General features: G+C 42.4%; 1 protein-coding gene across 1 annotated transcript in view; it reads left to right on the top strand.

Annotated features, from left to right (window-relative positions):
* Positions 1-1,733: 1,733 nt before the first annotated feature.
* The window catches only part of LOC130073548 (NHL repeat-containing protein 3-like), a 31,420-nt gene continuing 17,675 nt past the window's right edge, over positions 1,734-15,478 (top strand). The window contains exons 1-2 of the mRNA XM_056239024.1: positions 1,734-1,907; positions 11,924-12,074. Of these exons, the coding sequence (XP_056094999.1) occupies positions 1,752-1,907; positions 11,924-12,074 (307 nt within the window). The 5' untranslated portion in view covers positions 1,734-1,751. The remainder of the gene's footprint in view (positions 1,908-11,923; positions 12,075-15,478) is intronic.

Below are 15,478 nucleotides of genomic sequence, written 5' to 3'. Positions count from 1 at the left end.
CACAAATGGCGCCGGGGGACCAATAGTTGCACACATAAATTAGGGCCTCCCCGGCGAAAAAACACAATACCAACACAGACATCAACCACAATCAAATGAGAGTGTACTGCTGGCTTCCTTACCCGCTACCGGACGTGGGTTCCCGCATTCAAGGAAATCAACGGCGGCCGCCAAACTTAAGAGGGGAAAACCCCAGCACAATATCCCTCCCAGTCGCTATTCGCACGCGTCTATCTCCAACCCACGTCCCGGCACGGTAGCCTCGGCGAGGAACTCAGCAGCAGCCACAGAAAAACCCCCCAGCACAACAACAAATACATCATACCTTTATAACTTTGATTCCTGATTGCTAATGCACCACAGGTGTTTCTCTTCCCCGGCACATCATGAGTAAAACACTGTGGACGCTAATAGCGTTGCCACTCCCCTTATTTGGGATGCGCAGCTTACATAACAATATAGGGTAGAGTGGGGGAAAACGCCCCCCTTAAGGAAAATGTGACATTACTGTGAAACAAAACATAAATGTGACTAGAATTGCCATCCCAGTTTTGAGTGACTATGGCAGGAGAATATTACTAAATATTAAAATTGCTCAACCTGCATAATTATACATATTATTGACTGAAAATATTTTTTTACAAAGGGGGCGTTTTGCCCCAGCGGTGGGGTAAAACGCCCCCCAAGGTGGGGTAAAACGCCCCCTTTCTTACCAACCAGTTTGCTTCATAGATCAACAGCAAAATAAATATAGTTTTTTATCTCTAAAAGTAAAAGGCAAGTAATGCAACAACATGTATATATACCTATTAATATTTATTTCAGGAATGTACAAAATAGCCAAATTTCTAACATTTTAATATTTTGATTTCTACACTAGGCCTATATGGGGTTGATAATTGATGTAGTATTTGTTCACCACTATCATCAAGAAAAACAGAAAACCCTAAATAAATATTAAACATAAATTAGTATATTTAAAGTGAAATATATTCAATAAATGCTCTAAAAGTCACTATATTTTATCATTGGGTCACCTAACCACCTTCCATCATTGCATCCACCAAGCTAGCTAGCTAATGCTCACTTGAGGTAATTTTATCATGTTTTGTTAAAATATTTTGATTTTATCGCCTAGTTATACTGCATTAAAGTGTAAAATAAAGACTTTGATAAACAGAAATATGTTACTATAGTAATTATGATAAAGAGAAACTATGCCCCTTGGGGGGCGTTTTACCCCTCAGCATAGGGGGCGTTTTACCCCACAAGCTATGTTTTTTTTTTTAAATTGTTTATTTTTAAAAATATAATTATATTCCTTATAAATAACATATGCTCTCAAACTACAGACTTCACTATTCATCTATCATACATTACTGTGATATCACTGTGAACAATATTCTATTAAACACTTGTTTACTAATATCTGAACATTATAGCATTTTCCATGTAATCCCCTTCTCTTCAAATACGTCGCTGGTGTCTGCTTCTCCATGGAGATTTGTATATCCCCGTTGTCAACGTAGTGCATAGCAATAGTAAAAATGTATCTTGATTCATTCTAGTGGTTATTTTGGGGAAAACGGGTGGGGGGCATTTTACCCCAGGGGGGCATTTTCCCCCACTCTACCCTATCGCAATACAAAAATGCATCAATATGTATCGTGGATAGTGACAATATGTATAATTTATAATTCACTCAAAATATTTTTTTTGTGAGGAAAAAATTCAAGTTGCTGTGTTTCCAGATGAGCGTCGCGTCGCGATCTCACGCGGACTTCCGGGTTTCCGGGCGCGCGCTTTACAAACTGGACATTTCGTGGCCCAGAAACCCCGAGCTGTTCAGCGGTCAGGTGTTCGCAGTGGCTGTCAATCACCTGAGGGGGCGTGTCTATGTGGCGCAGGTGAGGAGCACACACACACTCATCATGACCGAATTATGAGATAAGATTCAGTTATTTTAGTATCATTATTTTAGATTTCATGTTTATATTTTCAATTGTTATTTCACGTTAATTTCGTTAGTTTTAGTAATAATATTTTGTTTTTGGAAATGTCTATATGTTTTATTATTAATTTTGTACATTTTAATTAATTCTATATATTTTAATTAACTTTTATTTGATTTGATTTGATTTGATTTGATTGACTTTATTAATCCCACACTGGGGAAATTCCTGTGTTACAGCAGCTCCAGTAAAATATAAAAGTAAAATAGAATACAAATAAGAATAGAACTGTATTTACATAATAACCAACCTTATGTAAACAGACAATCTATAAACACAAATATACAAATAAATATGCTAATAAATAGAGGTAACATATTGCACAGTTGGAGGTGACACAAAGTAATAAATAGATAAGAAATATACATAATGCAAAATATTGTCCAGTGCTACTCAGCCGCAGCTAACAGTGCTAGTTCAACAACAGCTAACAGTCCTACATTGTGATGTTGCATTAAAAAGTCTAACTGCTACTGGGATGAAGGACCTACGGAAGCGCTCCTTCTTGCACTGCGGGTGCAGCAGTCTGCCACAGAAGGAGCTGCTCAGGGAGCTCACAGTCTCATGTAGGGGGTGAGTGGTGTTGCTAGGGGTGGGCGATATGGCAAAAATATCATATCACGATTTTTTTCAGGAAAATCACGATTAACGATTTTATCACGATTCTTTTTCATGTTGGTTTTACTATTTTGCAAGTGACTGAGCATTACAGCCAAACTAATGTCCCTATTTAAAAAAAAGCCTTATAGGTAACAAAAGAAAAAAGAATGGCAGACATTTAGGCCAAAGTGACGAAGATAAAAATCTTTATCATTATTTTCTTTGTTATTAAGAATTAGGAACAAAGATACACATTAAGCATACACAACTTAATATACAAATGAAATAAACAGTGCTTTATTTTTCAGCTACAGTAGGGGTATTTAACAGTAGCATTGAAGAAAGTAATTAGGCTAAATGAACAAACACGAAAATAAAACACAACATAGACTTCACTGTATAAATTATACATTGATTATTATTAAAGCTACTACTAAAGTTCTCAGTCAAGAGCAGTGAGTGATTTCCTCTCTGTGTTTTGTTGTTTTATTAACATTAAAGGGATAGTTCCCCCAAACATTTTAATTGTCATCATGTACTCTCTCAAGTTGTTTTAAACCCGAATAAGTTTCTGTTGAAAATAAAAGTTATTTGGAAGAATGTGGCTAACCAAACAGTTGCTGTACTCCAGTGACTACCATAGTATATGTTTTCCTACTATGGAAGTCAATGGGGACCAGCAACTGTTTGGTTAGCCACATTCTTCCAAATAACTTTTATTTTCAACAGAAGAAAGAAATTAATACAGGTTTGGAACAACATTAGAGAGTAGGGGTGTAACGATACACAAACCTGACGGTTCGGTTCGTCCCACGGTTTTGAGGTCTCGGTTCGGTTCGGTTCATTTCAGTGGGGTGGAGTGGGGTGGGGTGGGGTGGGGGGGTTTAGAAAGCTAAAATTGCTTTTATTTTTTATTAAACAGTGCTTTAATGAACACATTGTGTCCTTGTCTTTAAATTAATTCAATTACAAGTAAACGTTTCTCAAGGATAACAAAATTATCTGCTAATGCTGTAAACTACAGCCCTTACTTGCACATTACTATAACATTAAAGCTTAACAACAGATAAGGCAATTTTTGCATTAACATGTTTTTACTCTAATTTGTTATATAATAATTTACACAGAAGCTGTTATTTTCATGACAACTATTTTAAACATACATTAAATAATCAAGATATCATAAACAGGTTAAGTAAAATATAATATATAGGCTAATATATAGCATTTATTTAGTGAAAGAGTTAGCAAACCAGCAAGCTGTGGACACTGAATGACTTGCCTGAGGTAAATATAAAGCTATGTGAAAAACTAAGCGTTTTATTGACGTATTTCCGCTGTTGAAACACTGATTGAGTGATTACACGAGTTATGATGCCTTTCAGTAAGTATACTGTATCTTTCAACATACCTTTGGGTGTCCATTCATGTTTATTCTGTAACTGAGGAAGAGATGATCGCAGCAGGGCCGCATTAAGAGTTCACTGGGCCCCGGGGCTATGAGTTACTGCAGGGCCCCCCACCACTTTAGGTCACCAACTACATGAGCTAAATGTTATATCATTATACGAGTCATTTTATCTATCTATGATATAGCCTACTTCACAGTCAAGTTATATTACTTTTAATATGATTTTTATTATATAAAAATTGAATGCCACAATTTCATAATTCTTGTGACCAATTTTTTAATATCACAATAAATAATAGTAGTTAAAGAAAAGAATCTCAAGCTTACTGATGACAAGAGTCACAAATAACAATAGAACAAACAAAGGCACATAAGAAATCGACCTACTTGAAAAACTTAAAGCACTGAATAATATTATATTGTAAAAAGTAATCAAATATACAATACATAGTTTTCACTATAAATTCAACATTCATTGTTATTTATTTTACAAAAGTGATTCAGTCAAGAGCAGTAAATTACTTTCTTTCTGATGTTTGATTAACATTATTGACACAAATGGCGACAGCAGCTTTATTAGCAGCTACTGTCACTTTAAGACCTCAGGGTCGGAACTCAAGTGCGCTGTGCAAAACCGCTTTAAGTTCACCATGGTCTCAAAACGAGCATTTACTAAATTAATTCTCTCCCGCTGCTTACTGTGCCTGAGCAGATTAAAATAATTTGTATCTAAACCACAATTAAAAACGCGTTTAAATTATAAACTTATGATGGCGCAGCAAAATTGACATATTTCTACCAGATATACACTCACCGGCCACTTTATTAGGTACCCCATGCTAGTAACGGGTTGGACCCCCTTTTGCCTTCAGAACTGCCTCAATTCTTCGTGGCATAGATTCAACAAGGTGCTGGAAGCATTCCTCAGGGAGTTTGGTCCATATTGACATGATGGCATCACACAGTTGCCGCAGATTTGTCGGCTGCACATCCATGATGCGAATCTCCCGTTCCACCACATCCCAAAGATGCTCTATTGGGTTGAGATCTGGTGACTGTGGAGGCCATTTTAGTACAGTGAACTCATTGTCATGTTCAAGAAACAAATTTGAAATGATTAGAGCTTTGTGACATGGTGGAAGTAGCCATCAGAGGATGGGTACATGGTGGCCATAAAGGGATGGACATGGTCAGAAACAATGCTCAGGTAGGCCGTGGCATTTAAACGATGCCCAATTGGCACTAAGGGGCCTAAAGTGTGCCAGGAAAACATCCCCCACACCATTACACCACCACCACCAGCCTGCACAGTGGTAACAAGGCATGATGGTTCCATGTTCTCATTCTGTTTACGCCAAATTCTGACTCTAACATCTGAATGTCTCAACAGAAATCGAGACTCATCAGACCAGGCAACATTTTTCCAGTCTTCAACTGTTCAATTTTGGTGAGCTCTTGCAAATTGTAGCCTCTTTTTCCTATTTGTAGTGGAGATGAGTGGTACCCGGTGGAGTCTTCTGCTGTTGTAGCCCATCCGCCTCAAGGTTGTGCGTGTTGTGGCTTCACAAATGCTTTGCTGCATACCTCGGTTGTAACGAGTGGTTATTTCTGTCACTGTTGCCCTTCTATCAGCTCGAACCAGTCTGGCCATTCTCCTCTGACCTCTGGCATCAACAAGGCATTTCCGCCCACAGAACTGCCGCTCACTGGATGTTTTTTCTTTTTCGGACCATTCTCTGTAAACCCTAGAGATGGTTGTGCGTGAAAATCCCAGTAGATTAGCAGTTTCTGAAATACTCAGACCAGCCCTTCTGGCACCAACAATCATGCCACGTTCAAAGTCACTCAAATCACCTTTCTTCCCCATACTGATGCTCGGTTTGAACTAGAGGAGATTGTCTTGACCATGTCTACATGCCTAAATGCACTGAGTTGCCGCCATGTGATTGGCTGCTTAGAAATTAAGTGTTAACGAGCAGTTGGACAGGTGTACCTAATAAAGTGGCCGGTGAGTGTATTATCGCCAGCCCTTTAGGCGAATATAGAGTTTGATCAAACACACAAAAAGCAATATCCATCAAGTTAATAATCAAACTTACCGAAAATTGCGCAGGCAGCCATGATTGGTAGATCAAATCAAAACGTGACGTTTCAATTCACCATGCCCTGCTGCCCACGGGGTTTGATTGACAGGCGACCTGACCAATCATAACGCCGAATACGCAATTTTGTCCGACAACAAAGCTGTCAGTAGATTAACGTCGGTGGACTTGAACGTGAAAAAACGGTATTGTTTAAATGACTTAAATGACAATATTTGAAAGTTGAGACTTTGTTTCATATCAACAGTAAGCTGCTCTGAGCCCTCTCTTATATGTCGGTGCTTAGTCACTCAGTGTAACGTTAGTCTTTGCCCCGCGATGTATTTTTCACTGCGTGAGTGAGAACATGATGTGCGTGACTCGTGAGAGCCGCCTGGCTTGTCACACAGTAACTAAAAAAGGCGGGTCTTTCTTTGCGAACGGTCACTATAATATTAATGATAATGATTCCATGATAATGCATGGAATATACGCCCCACTAAATAACAGGGCTAATTTGTGGGGGGCGTGGTAAGGCTTTGGAAATCAGATGGCTAGTAGTCAATCTGCACCACAGCCAATCACGGGCCCCCTCCTTGCTCGGGCCCCGGGGCTTTAGCCCCGCCTAGCCCTATTGTTAATGCGGCCGTTCGCGCTCCGCGCTGCCGCATGCATACAGTGATATCTGTCACACCACATCTAAGAGCGCCAAAACGGCATTTATTGTTTGCATTTCGTGATCAAATAGACATAATTTGAAAGATTACACCTTGCTTATTATAAAAAGTAACAAAACACTGAGCTTATTGCGATTATATGTGGTTAATGGTGGTTAGGCAACAGCCCTGTATTCGTTGTGTACACATAACACATGAGGTGCAATGAGCCGGGGCTGGGCGGGGCAGCAGGGGGCGGGGCATGTTCGGTTCGCCATGAGAGTATCGCGATACGTATCGTGGGTGGTGTATCGCGGTTTTTCGGTTCGGTTCAAATATCGTTACACCCCTATTAGAGAGTAAATAATGACAGAATTTTTATTTTTGGGTGAACTATCTCTTTAAGGACAAGAGGCAGCTTGTTTACTAACTGGCTACTGTCGCTTTAAGAGCTGCACGCGACGCGTCTAATATACACGCATTTGACAAGCCGATTTTCTCTCCTTTTTTTTCTGTTTGCTTTCACTTTAGACATAACCAACTTTGTTTATGTAAACCTTGTGTGTATTTGACAATATTAGCGCAATAAGACTCAAAAGATAACTTATAACGTAGTCCAGTAAACAGACGCTGTTAGACAGGCTTTTAGTGCCCGTGTGCTTCGGGTGTATGTGCTCAGAAAGCATACGTCAGAACAGCGCATCAGCAGTGAATTACATGTTTAACCAGCAAGGCTTTAAAGCACATGCAAATAATGAACTTCTGTGAACTGCAGTGTCCCGTTCCTCTGCGTTAACATTTGTTGTATGTTGAGACGGAGCTCGACGCCAGAACTGCAACTGATAAAATGCACGATACTACGATATTTCTTCAAAAGCAGATCGTGGAGACATTTTAATCGTCCACGATCAAAAACCGTGATATCGCACACCCCTAGGTGTTGCCCATAATGGGTGCCAGCCTGGCTAACATCCTCCTCTCCCCCACCTCCTCTATGGTGTCCAGAGGGCAAACCAGAACAGAGCTAGCCTTCATCACTAGTTTGTTGAGTCTTTTCCTATCCCTTTCTGTGCTCCCAGCTCCCCAGCAGGCCACTGCATAAAAGATTGCAGACGCCACCACAGAGTCATAAAAAGTTTTTAACAGAGACCTGCACACTCCGAAGGAACTCAGCCTCCTCAGCAAATGGAGACGGCTTTGGCCCTTTTTGTACAGGACGTCTGTGTTTGTGGACCAGTCAAGTTTCTTGTTAAGGTGAACACCCAGGTATTTGTAAGTCTCCACCCTCTCAATGTCGACACCCTGGATGTTCACCGGTGTAGTACCCGGCCGCCTCCGGCGAAAGTCAACCACCATCTCCTTTGTCTTGCTGGCGTTGATGTGAAGATGGTTTAACTCACACCAGTTGACAAAATCCCCGATGACCTCCCGGTACTCCTGGTCATTCTCCTCTGATACCCGCCCAACAATGGCAGTATCATCAGATAACTTCTGCATGTGACAGCTGCTTGTGTTATGCCTGAAGTCCGCTGTGTACAGGGTGTAGAGAAAAGGAGCGAGCACTGTCCCCTGTGGTGCTCCTGTGCTGCTCATCACCACATCAGACACACAGTCCTGGAGCCTCACATACTGTGGTCTGTCAGTGAGGTAACTGATGATCCATGCAGACAGGTGGTGTTCAACACCAGCTCCCAATAGCTTCCCCCAGAGCAGCGATGGTTGAATTGTATTGAAAGCACTGGAGAAATCAAAAAACATGACCCTCACAGTGCTCCCAGTGTTCTCCAGATGTGACAGTGCTCTGTGTGAAAGATAGATGATGGCATCCTCCACCCCTATGCCTGGTTGGTAAGCGAACTGTAGGGGGTCCAATTCTGAGCTCACCACGGTTCTCAGGTGTCGTAATACAATCCTCTCCAAAGTTTTCATCAGGTGAGAAGTTAAGGCCACCGGTCTGAAGTGGCTGGGCTCCCTGGGATGTACATTTTTTGGAACTGGAACAACACACGATGTCTTCCACAGGACTGGAACCCGCTCCAGACTCAGACTCAGGTTGAAGATGTACTGGATGACCTCACTGAGCTGATCTGCACAATCTCTAAGCATTCTGGAGCACCGGGCCCGGTGCCTTTCTTGCCTTGATCTTTTTTAGCTCCTTCTTCACCTGATTAACTGTCAGAGAGAGAGACTGCTAGAGGGTGGTATATAAGCTCCCTGGAGAGAAGAATGGAAGGAGGAGCGTGAAACATCCATAAATGAGGAGTCAGTGTACAGTTGTGAACTTGGGGATGCTGATGTCTCTGAATCCCTAAGGGGGGATGAGTTGATCCGCAGTGGCCAGAGAGGGAGAGGTTGATTTACCGACAGGTCTGAAGTCTGGTTGGAGGTGAGAGGAGAGGGGGTAGAATCAAATCTATTGAAAAAAAATATTTAATTCATTTGCCTTGTCACAGTCACCAGAAACAAAGCCTTTGCCACTGACTTTTTTCTGACCAGAGATGGTTTTCAGACCCCTCCAAACCTCCCTTGTGTTGTTTTGTTGGAGGCGTGACTCTAACTTCTTCCTATAACTGTCCTTTCCTTTCCTAATCTCCCATCTTAGCTGTTTTGAACCCTCCTCAACTCTTCTTTTTCCCCAGATTTAAAAAGTCTTTTCTTCTCATTCAGCAGGGCTTTAAGTTCAGAAGTCACCCAAGGTTTGTTGTTGGAAAAACACCGAACCTTCTTCTTAGGTATGGTGTTCTCCACACAGAAATTAATGTAGTCAGTAACACAGTGAGTGAGAGTGTCAATGTCCTCCCCATGGGAATTACAGATCATTTCCCAGTCTTTTGTCTCAAAGCAGTCTCTCAGTGCTTCACTGGCCTCCTCAGACCAGTCCCTCACATACCTAGTGGTGGGGGGCTGTTTACTCACCAAGGGTATGTAAGCAGACAGGAGATGGACCAGGTTGTGATCCGAGCGGCCCAGCGGAGGGAGGGGTGAGGAGCTATATGCCTCTTTAATGTTGGCATACAGTAGATCCAGTGTTTTATTGTCCCTTGTGTGGCATTTAACATACTGGGTGAAGGTTGGAAGCGTTGGGGACAGGAGAGCATGATTAAAGTCTCCAGAGATAAGAAAGAAGGACTGTGGGTGCGATGTCTGCAGCTGTGACACGACTCTGTGAAGGAGCTCACATGCAGCTGAAGCATCAGCTGAGGGGGGGATGTAAAAGCTCCCTCGGAATGTAATAAGGCCGCATGCTAACCGCTAGCAACTCAATGTCTTTAGCACAGAGCTGCTCCTTAACACTAATGTGCCCAGGGTTACACCATCTGTTATTCACAAACATCACAATTCCCCCACCCTTCCTCTTACCGCTCTCCTTTGCTCTCCTGTCCGCTCTCACAAGTTGAAAACCATCCAGTGTAACCAGTGAGTCCGTAGTGAGTTCATTCAGCCAAGTCTCCGTGAAGCACATGACGCTGCACTCCCTGTATTCCCTCTGCAGCCCGGTTAGCGCCGTTTGCTCTTCCATCTTATTGGTGAGAGATCTCACGTTCCCCATAATAACAGCCGGGATGCACGGTTTGTACCTTCGTTTCCTTTCTCGACGTTTAGCTCCAGCTCTGCATCCCCTCCTTCTTCTTCTAAATAATTCCTCCGGGATCTCCTGTCTTTCAGTAGAGAAAAACCTAGTGTGCCTCAATGCTAGCAGCTGTTCCCGTGTGTAAACAATGGAGCTGCGGCCGAATGGTTCTCCCATGGCAAAGTTGTAAACACAATATTACGTCCCTGTGCACGTACGTTGAAGAAAGTTTTAACGCGAAAAGAAATACAAATAGATGAAATACACTAATTATTCACAGAAAAAAAAGCTCGGAGCTGCGGCAACAGGCTACCACTCACGCAGCGCCATACTTGATTGGATGTGACTGCTTGACATTCTGGTTATATTTTGAAATTGAGAAATGTTGCCTTGGCAGCTAGCTGAAATAAAATAAGGGGTAAATCATATTTAGGGGTTCAGGTGTGCTGAGGACTCTAGTCTAGGTCAATCATTTTCAAATAAAGTTGAACTTTTGCATTTACATGGTTATAATAGGGTCATCTCAATATGTGGCTTGACCAGGTGTCCCCGAAAGCCTGTAACTCCTCAAGACATGCTCGAAAAAGTAAATTTGACATATGACTCTAAACAAGACACAATTTTACAGAGATCTGGCAATATGTGCCTCTATAACAGTTAAAGGTGAAAAATGTCATATGATAAATTCACTGAAACCATTATACCCACCGGATGGCAGCAGAGGACCACTTGGGCTCTTTCTGCTCACTAATATAGTTCTTTTCACAGGTTTTGCTTTTGGTTTCATATTTATACAGAACTTTGAGACCGCTGAACCTGATATAATGCAGATTGGATTTATCAACCCTAACCCTGCTCTGAAACTCTGAGTTTGTTCAGCTAGCTTTGTGCAACAGGCCAATGGATTAAGCATTTTCTTATCTATCGTTTATTCCATAGTTATTATTTAAAACATGAAAGTGTGCGTGTCTGTAAGCACATTTAATGGAGTTGACATGGAAAATGTGCCTTGCTTTAGTAGAGATTACTGGTGGAAAACCAAAACCAGACACTTTTAAGAATGAAAGTGAGCCAGTGAGTGGTCCTCTGCTGCCATCTGCGGTTATCATAGCACATGTGTCCTTCTACTCTCTAATGCAGCTGTATAGTTCATATATAGACATTATAATATCACTAGCAGTTTTGACAGTTGTGCCTCATTATGATTAATGTGAAACCTAAAAATGATGTTATAAAGCGCTAAGCATTTTATTACCTATCATTTAGTTCAAATATCTGTATCTTCAACAAAATGTGTGTGTGTAAGCATGCTTAGAGTGTATTAAGTATTATAATTGAACCCTTTGGTTTCTGTATGTGTGTGTGTTAAGCGTATTCTCCACTGTGAATGTGTTATGGTGTTATGTGTTAACGCCCAATGGTTAGACAGCAAGTCACATTTGGAAGATGCAAACTTGCAATTATGAGTTTATAACTTGACATTATGAGAAAAAAAGTCATAGTCGTGAGATACAGTCAGAATCCCCTGTGTTAGTTTGAGTGCGTCGGTGGCGAGGCTGGATCCCCTGAGCTGTGTGTGTGTCTCCGGGCAGAGAGGCGAGAACATCCCGAAGGTGCTGGTGTTCAGCACGGATGGAGAGTTCCTGCAGGCCTGGAACACCAGCACACTGGAGATGCCTCACGGGATGTTCCTGGCCAACGCCTCGGCCGACCCGTCCCTGTGGATCACGGATGTCGGGAACGGTGGGTTTTGGGATCCTCTCCAGGGGTCTCATTCATAAAACTGTGTAGGATTCTTACTAAAAGTGTACATGTGCCTGGAATCCAAATTTCTCTTTATAAACCCCAGTCAGAGGAAGATTCCTCCCCGAAATAACCATATATGACCCTCATTTTACTATATCCTCATCTGCATATCAAAGTGACTCCATGTTTAATGGTACGAGACATTAGGAAAATATGAGATACAGATGTGCGTCACATTACATTGTTAGAAATCATTTAGTAGCCGATCTGTAGCAAGGTTAGATGTTGTGGGAAGAAGCCGGAACCGGCGAACATTCGACACACAATTTAATAATAAAATAAACAAACACAAAACGAAAGTAAAGGACAGCCGCTCACGGACGACTGTGGTCACTTACACTCACCTAAAGGATTATTATGAACACCATACTAATACTGTGTTTGACCCCCTTTCGCCTTCAGAACTGCCTTAATTCTACGTGGCATGGGCGCTGAAAGGTGCTGAAAGCATTCTTTAGAAATGTTGGCCCATATTGATAGGATAGCATCTTGCAGTTGATGGAGATTTGTGGGATGCACATCCAGGGCACGAAGCTCCCGTTCCACCGCATCCCAAAGATGCTCTATTGGGTTGAGATCTGGTGACTGTGGGGGCCATTTTAGTACAGTGAACTCATTGTCATGTTCAAGAAACCAATTTGAAATGATTCGAGCTTTGTGACATGGTGCATTATCCTGCTGGAAGTAGCCATCAGAGGATGGGTACATGGTGGCCATAAAGGGATGGACATGGTCAGAAACAATGCTCAGGTCGGCCGTGGCATTTAAACGATGCCCAATTGGCACTAAGGAGCTTAAAGTGTGCCAAGAAAACATCCCCCACACCATTACACCACCACCACCAGCCTGCACAGTCTTCTATCAGCTTGAATCAGTCGGCCCATTCTCCTCTGACCTCTAGCATCAACAAGGCATTTTCGCCCACAGGACTGCCGCATACTGGATGTTTTTCCCTTTTCACACCATTCTTTGTAAACCCTAGAAATGGTTGTGCGTGAAAATTCCAGTAACTGAGCAGATTGTGAAATACTCAGACCGGCCCATCTGGCACCAACAACCATGCCACGCTCAAAATAGCTTAAATCACCTTTCTTTCCCATTCTGACATTCAGTTTGGAGATCTGTTTCGACCTCACTCTGACCGTCACTACAGTCTAATAGGATGATAACCTTCGTTCCGCCTTCTCTCGAGACCTTATGTAAACAAAGTCATGCCCATGACCCCGGAAGCGGAACGTCACGCACTATAAAAGGCGAGTCAAACTTCCGGCTCGTTCTCTTTACCTTTCTCGCCTATAGAGACCCGGTACAGGTAGGAAACCAAATTAATATTATTATTCACCATTCAATTCATCACCCAAGTGGTGCAGGTGCCTTGTGCCCCTGTGAATTGTGGTGTTTTATTTTGTATAATTTTTGTATTATCTGTGCAATCACTTATTTCTTGCTGTATATGTGCTTGAATTGTGATTAGTTTATTATTGATATTTGAGGCTAGTTTATACATACTAGCCATTCAATATTTCAATGCAATCACTCAATTCATGCTATAGCCTTGTGCTTATGAATTGAGAATTATTTTATTGTACTATTCAGATATCCTGAGACTAGTTTCTAAACATACTAGCCATTCAATATTATGGGTTATTTCTGTTTATTTTTTCAGAGTACTTTTTTTCTCGCGTATACAGGCAGAAGCCATCCTTGAAAAAGAGTCTCTACCAGTTGATCTACGAACGCCGATCCAAGTGCGCTGGTGAGATGTGAACGAGCTATAAGTTGTGATAAGGTGAACGCGAACAGCAGGCTTGGTTCGGCGTTCGTAGATCGACGGGTAGAGACTGCTTTTCAAAGATGGCTTCTGCCTGTATACGCGAAGTTGACTGTATGTATTAAATATCTTCTTATTAAACTGTCTGGACACTGACAAAGTTCTCAATGCTTCGGTTTGAAGGTAGGGACCCTCATTATGCTACCGTGCTAGTGTGGGGCTATTTTGAGCCTTGTTAGTGGTATTAACAAGCGATTTTTTTTTGTCATTACTCGATGCCCAATATACTAGCATTATACTAGCTTTATAGGCTAAACTGTTTTTAGAGATAAAACTATTTACATTCGATATTCATGAAAACAAATCTCAGATAACGGTTGACTAGGTAACAATGTGTAATTAGACCAAAGGTTCATTTTGCGCCGGAGTTCTCCTTTAAAAATTCTTCCATTCAAAATGATCCATACAAAGATGGTAATGCAATCCATACGTGCAGGGGAATGGTTCACGTCCCTGGATTTAAAGGACGCATATTTCCATGTTCCAATTTGTCCAGAGCACAGGCCTTTTCTCCGCTTTGCTTTTCAAGGCCAGGCCATTCAGTTCCAGGTTCTACCATTCGGCCTGTCTTTGGCCCCGAGAGTTTTTACTCGGGTGGTCTCAGCCGCCCTAGCTCCCCTTCAGCTGCGCGGTATCAAAATCCTGCCATATCTGGACGATTGGTTAATTTGTGCTCCCTCTCAAGAGCAGGTGATCAGGAACACAGTGGAGGTACTAGCTCACATTCAGTCCCTGGGGTTCACGGTGAACTGGAAGAAGAGCAGTCTCCAGCCTCAACAGCAGGTGAAATTCCTGGGGCTATATTTCAACTCCATAACAATGGAAGCATGTCTCACTCCCCAGAGAATAGACAGCCTGGAGAAGGCGTTGAGTCACTTCCAGAAGGGGAAGCTTGTGACAGCCCACAGGGTTCAGAAGCTGGTAGGACTGATGGCGGCAGCATCAATGGTGATTCCCTTAGGCCTACTGAGGACACGGCCGATACAGAGATGGTTCAATTCTTTTCGTCTTCATCCAAAAAAGGACAGAAGAACGAGGCTGTTGGTGACAAAGGCCTGCATGCAGGCCTTACTCCATTGGAGGGACAAGGACTTTCTCCGCAGGGGAACTCCACTGGGCAATCTTCCTCACAGAAGATCAGTGATAACAACAGACGCATCACTGACAGGTTGGGGAGCTGTTTGGGAAGGCAGATCAGTAAGGGGCAAATGGGATCCCCCTTGGTCATCAGAACACATAAATGTGCTCGAACTGAGGGCTGTTCATCTTGCTCTCAAGGGTCTGTTACCATTTTTTCGCCACAAGCATGTGCTAGTGAGAACGGATATTTACCACATCAATCACCAAGGAGGGACGAAATCACCACGCTGTCTCCAGGTGGCAACGAACTTGCTGACGTGGACATGGCCTCGGCTGTCCTCACTGAGAGCAATCCACATCCCGGGTGTGACAAACAGAGCAGCCGACATTTTGTCCAGAACAGGGCCTCTCCCAGGGGAATGGCGGTTGC

Source organism: Rhinichthys klamathensis, unplaced genomic scaffold (assembly GCF_029890125.1).
Source record: "Rhinichthys klamathensis goyatoka isolate OS25496 unplaced genomic scaffold, OSU_Roscu_1.1 h1tg000550l_1, whole genome shotgun sequence".
NCBI lineage: Eukaryota > Metazoa > Chordata > Actinopteri > Cypriniformes > Leuciscidae > Rhinichthys > Rhinichthys klamathensis.
Note: the sequence above shows the minus strand (reverse complement) of the source record. Positions and strands in the feature narration are given on the sequence as shown.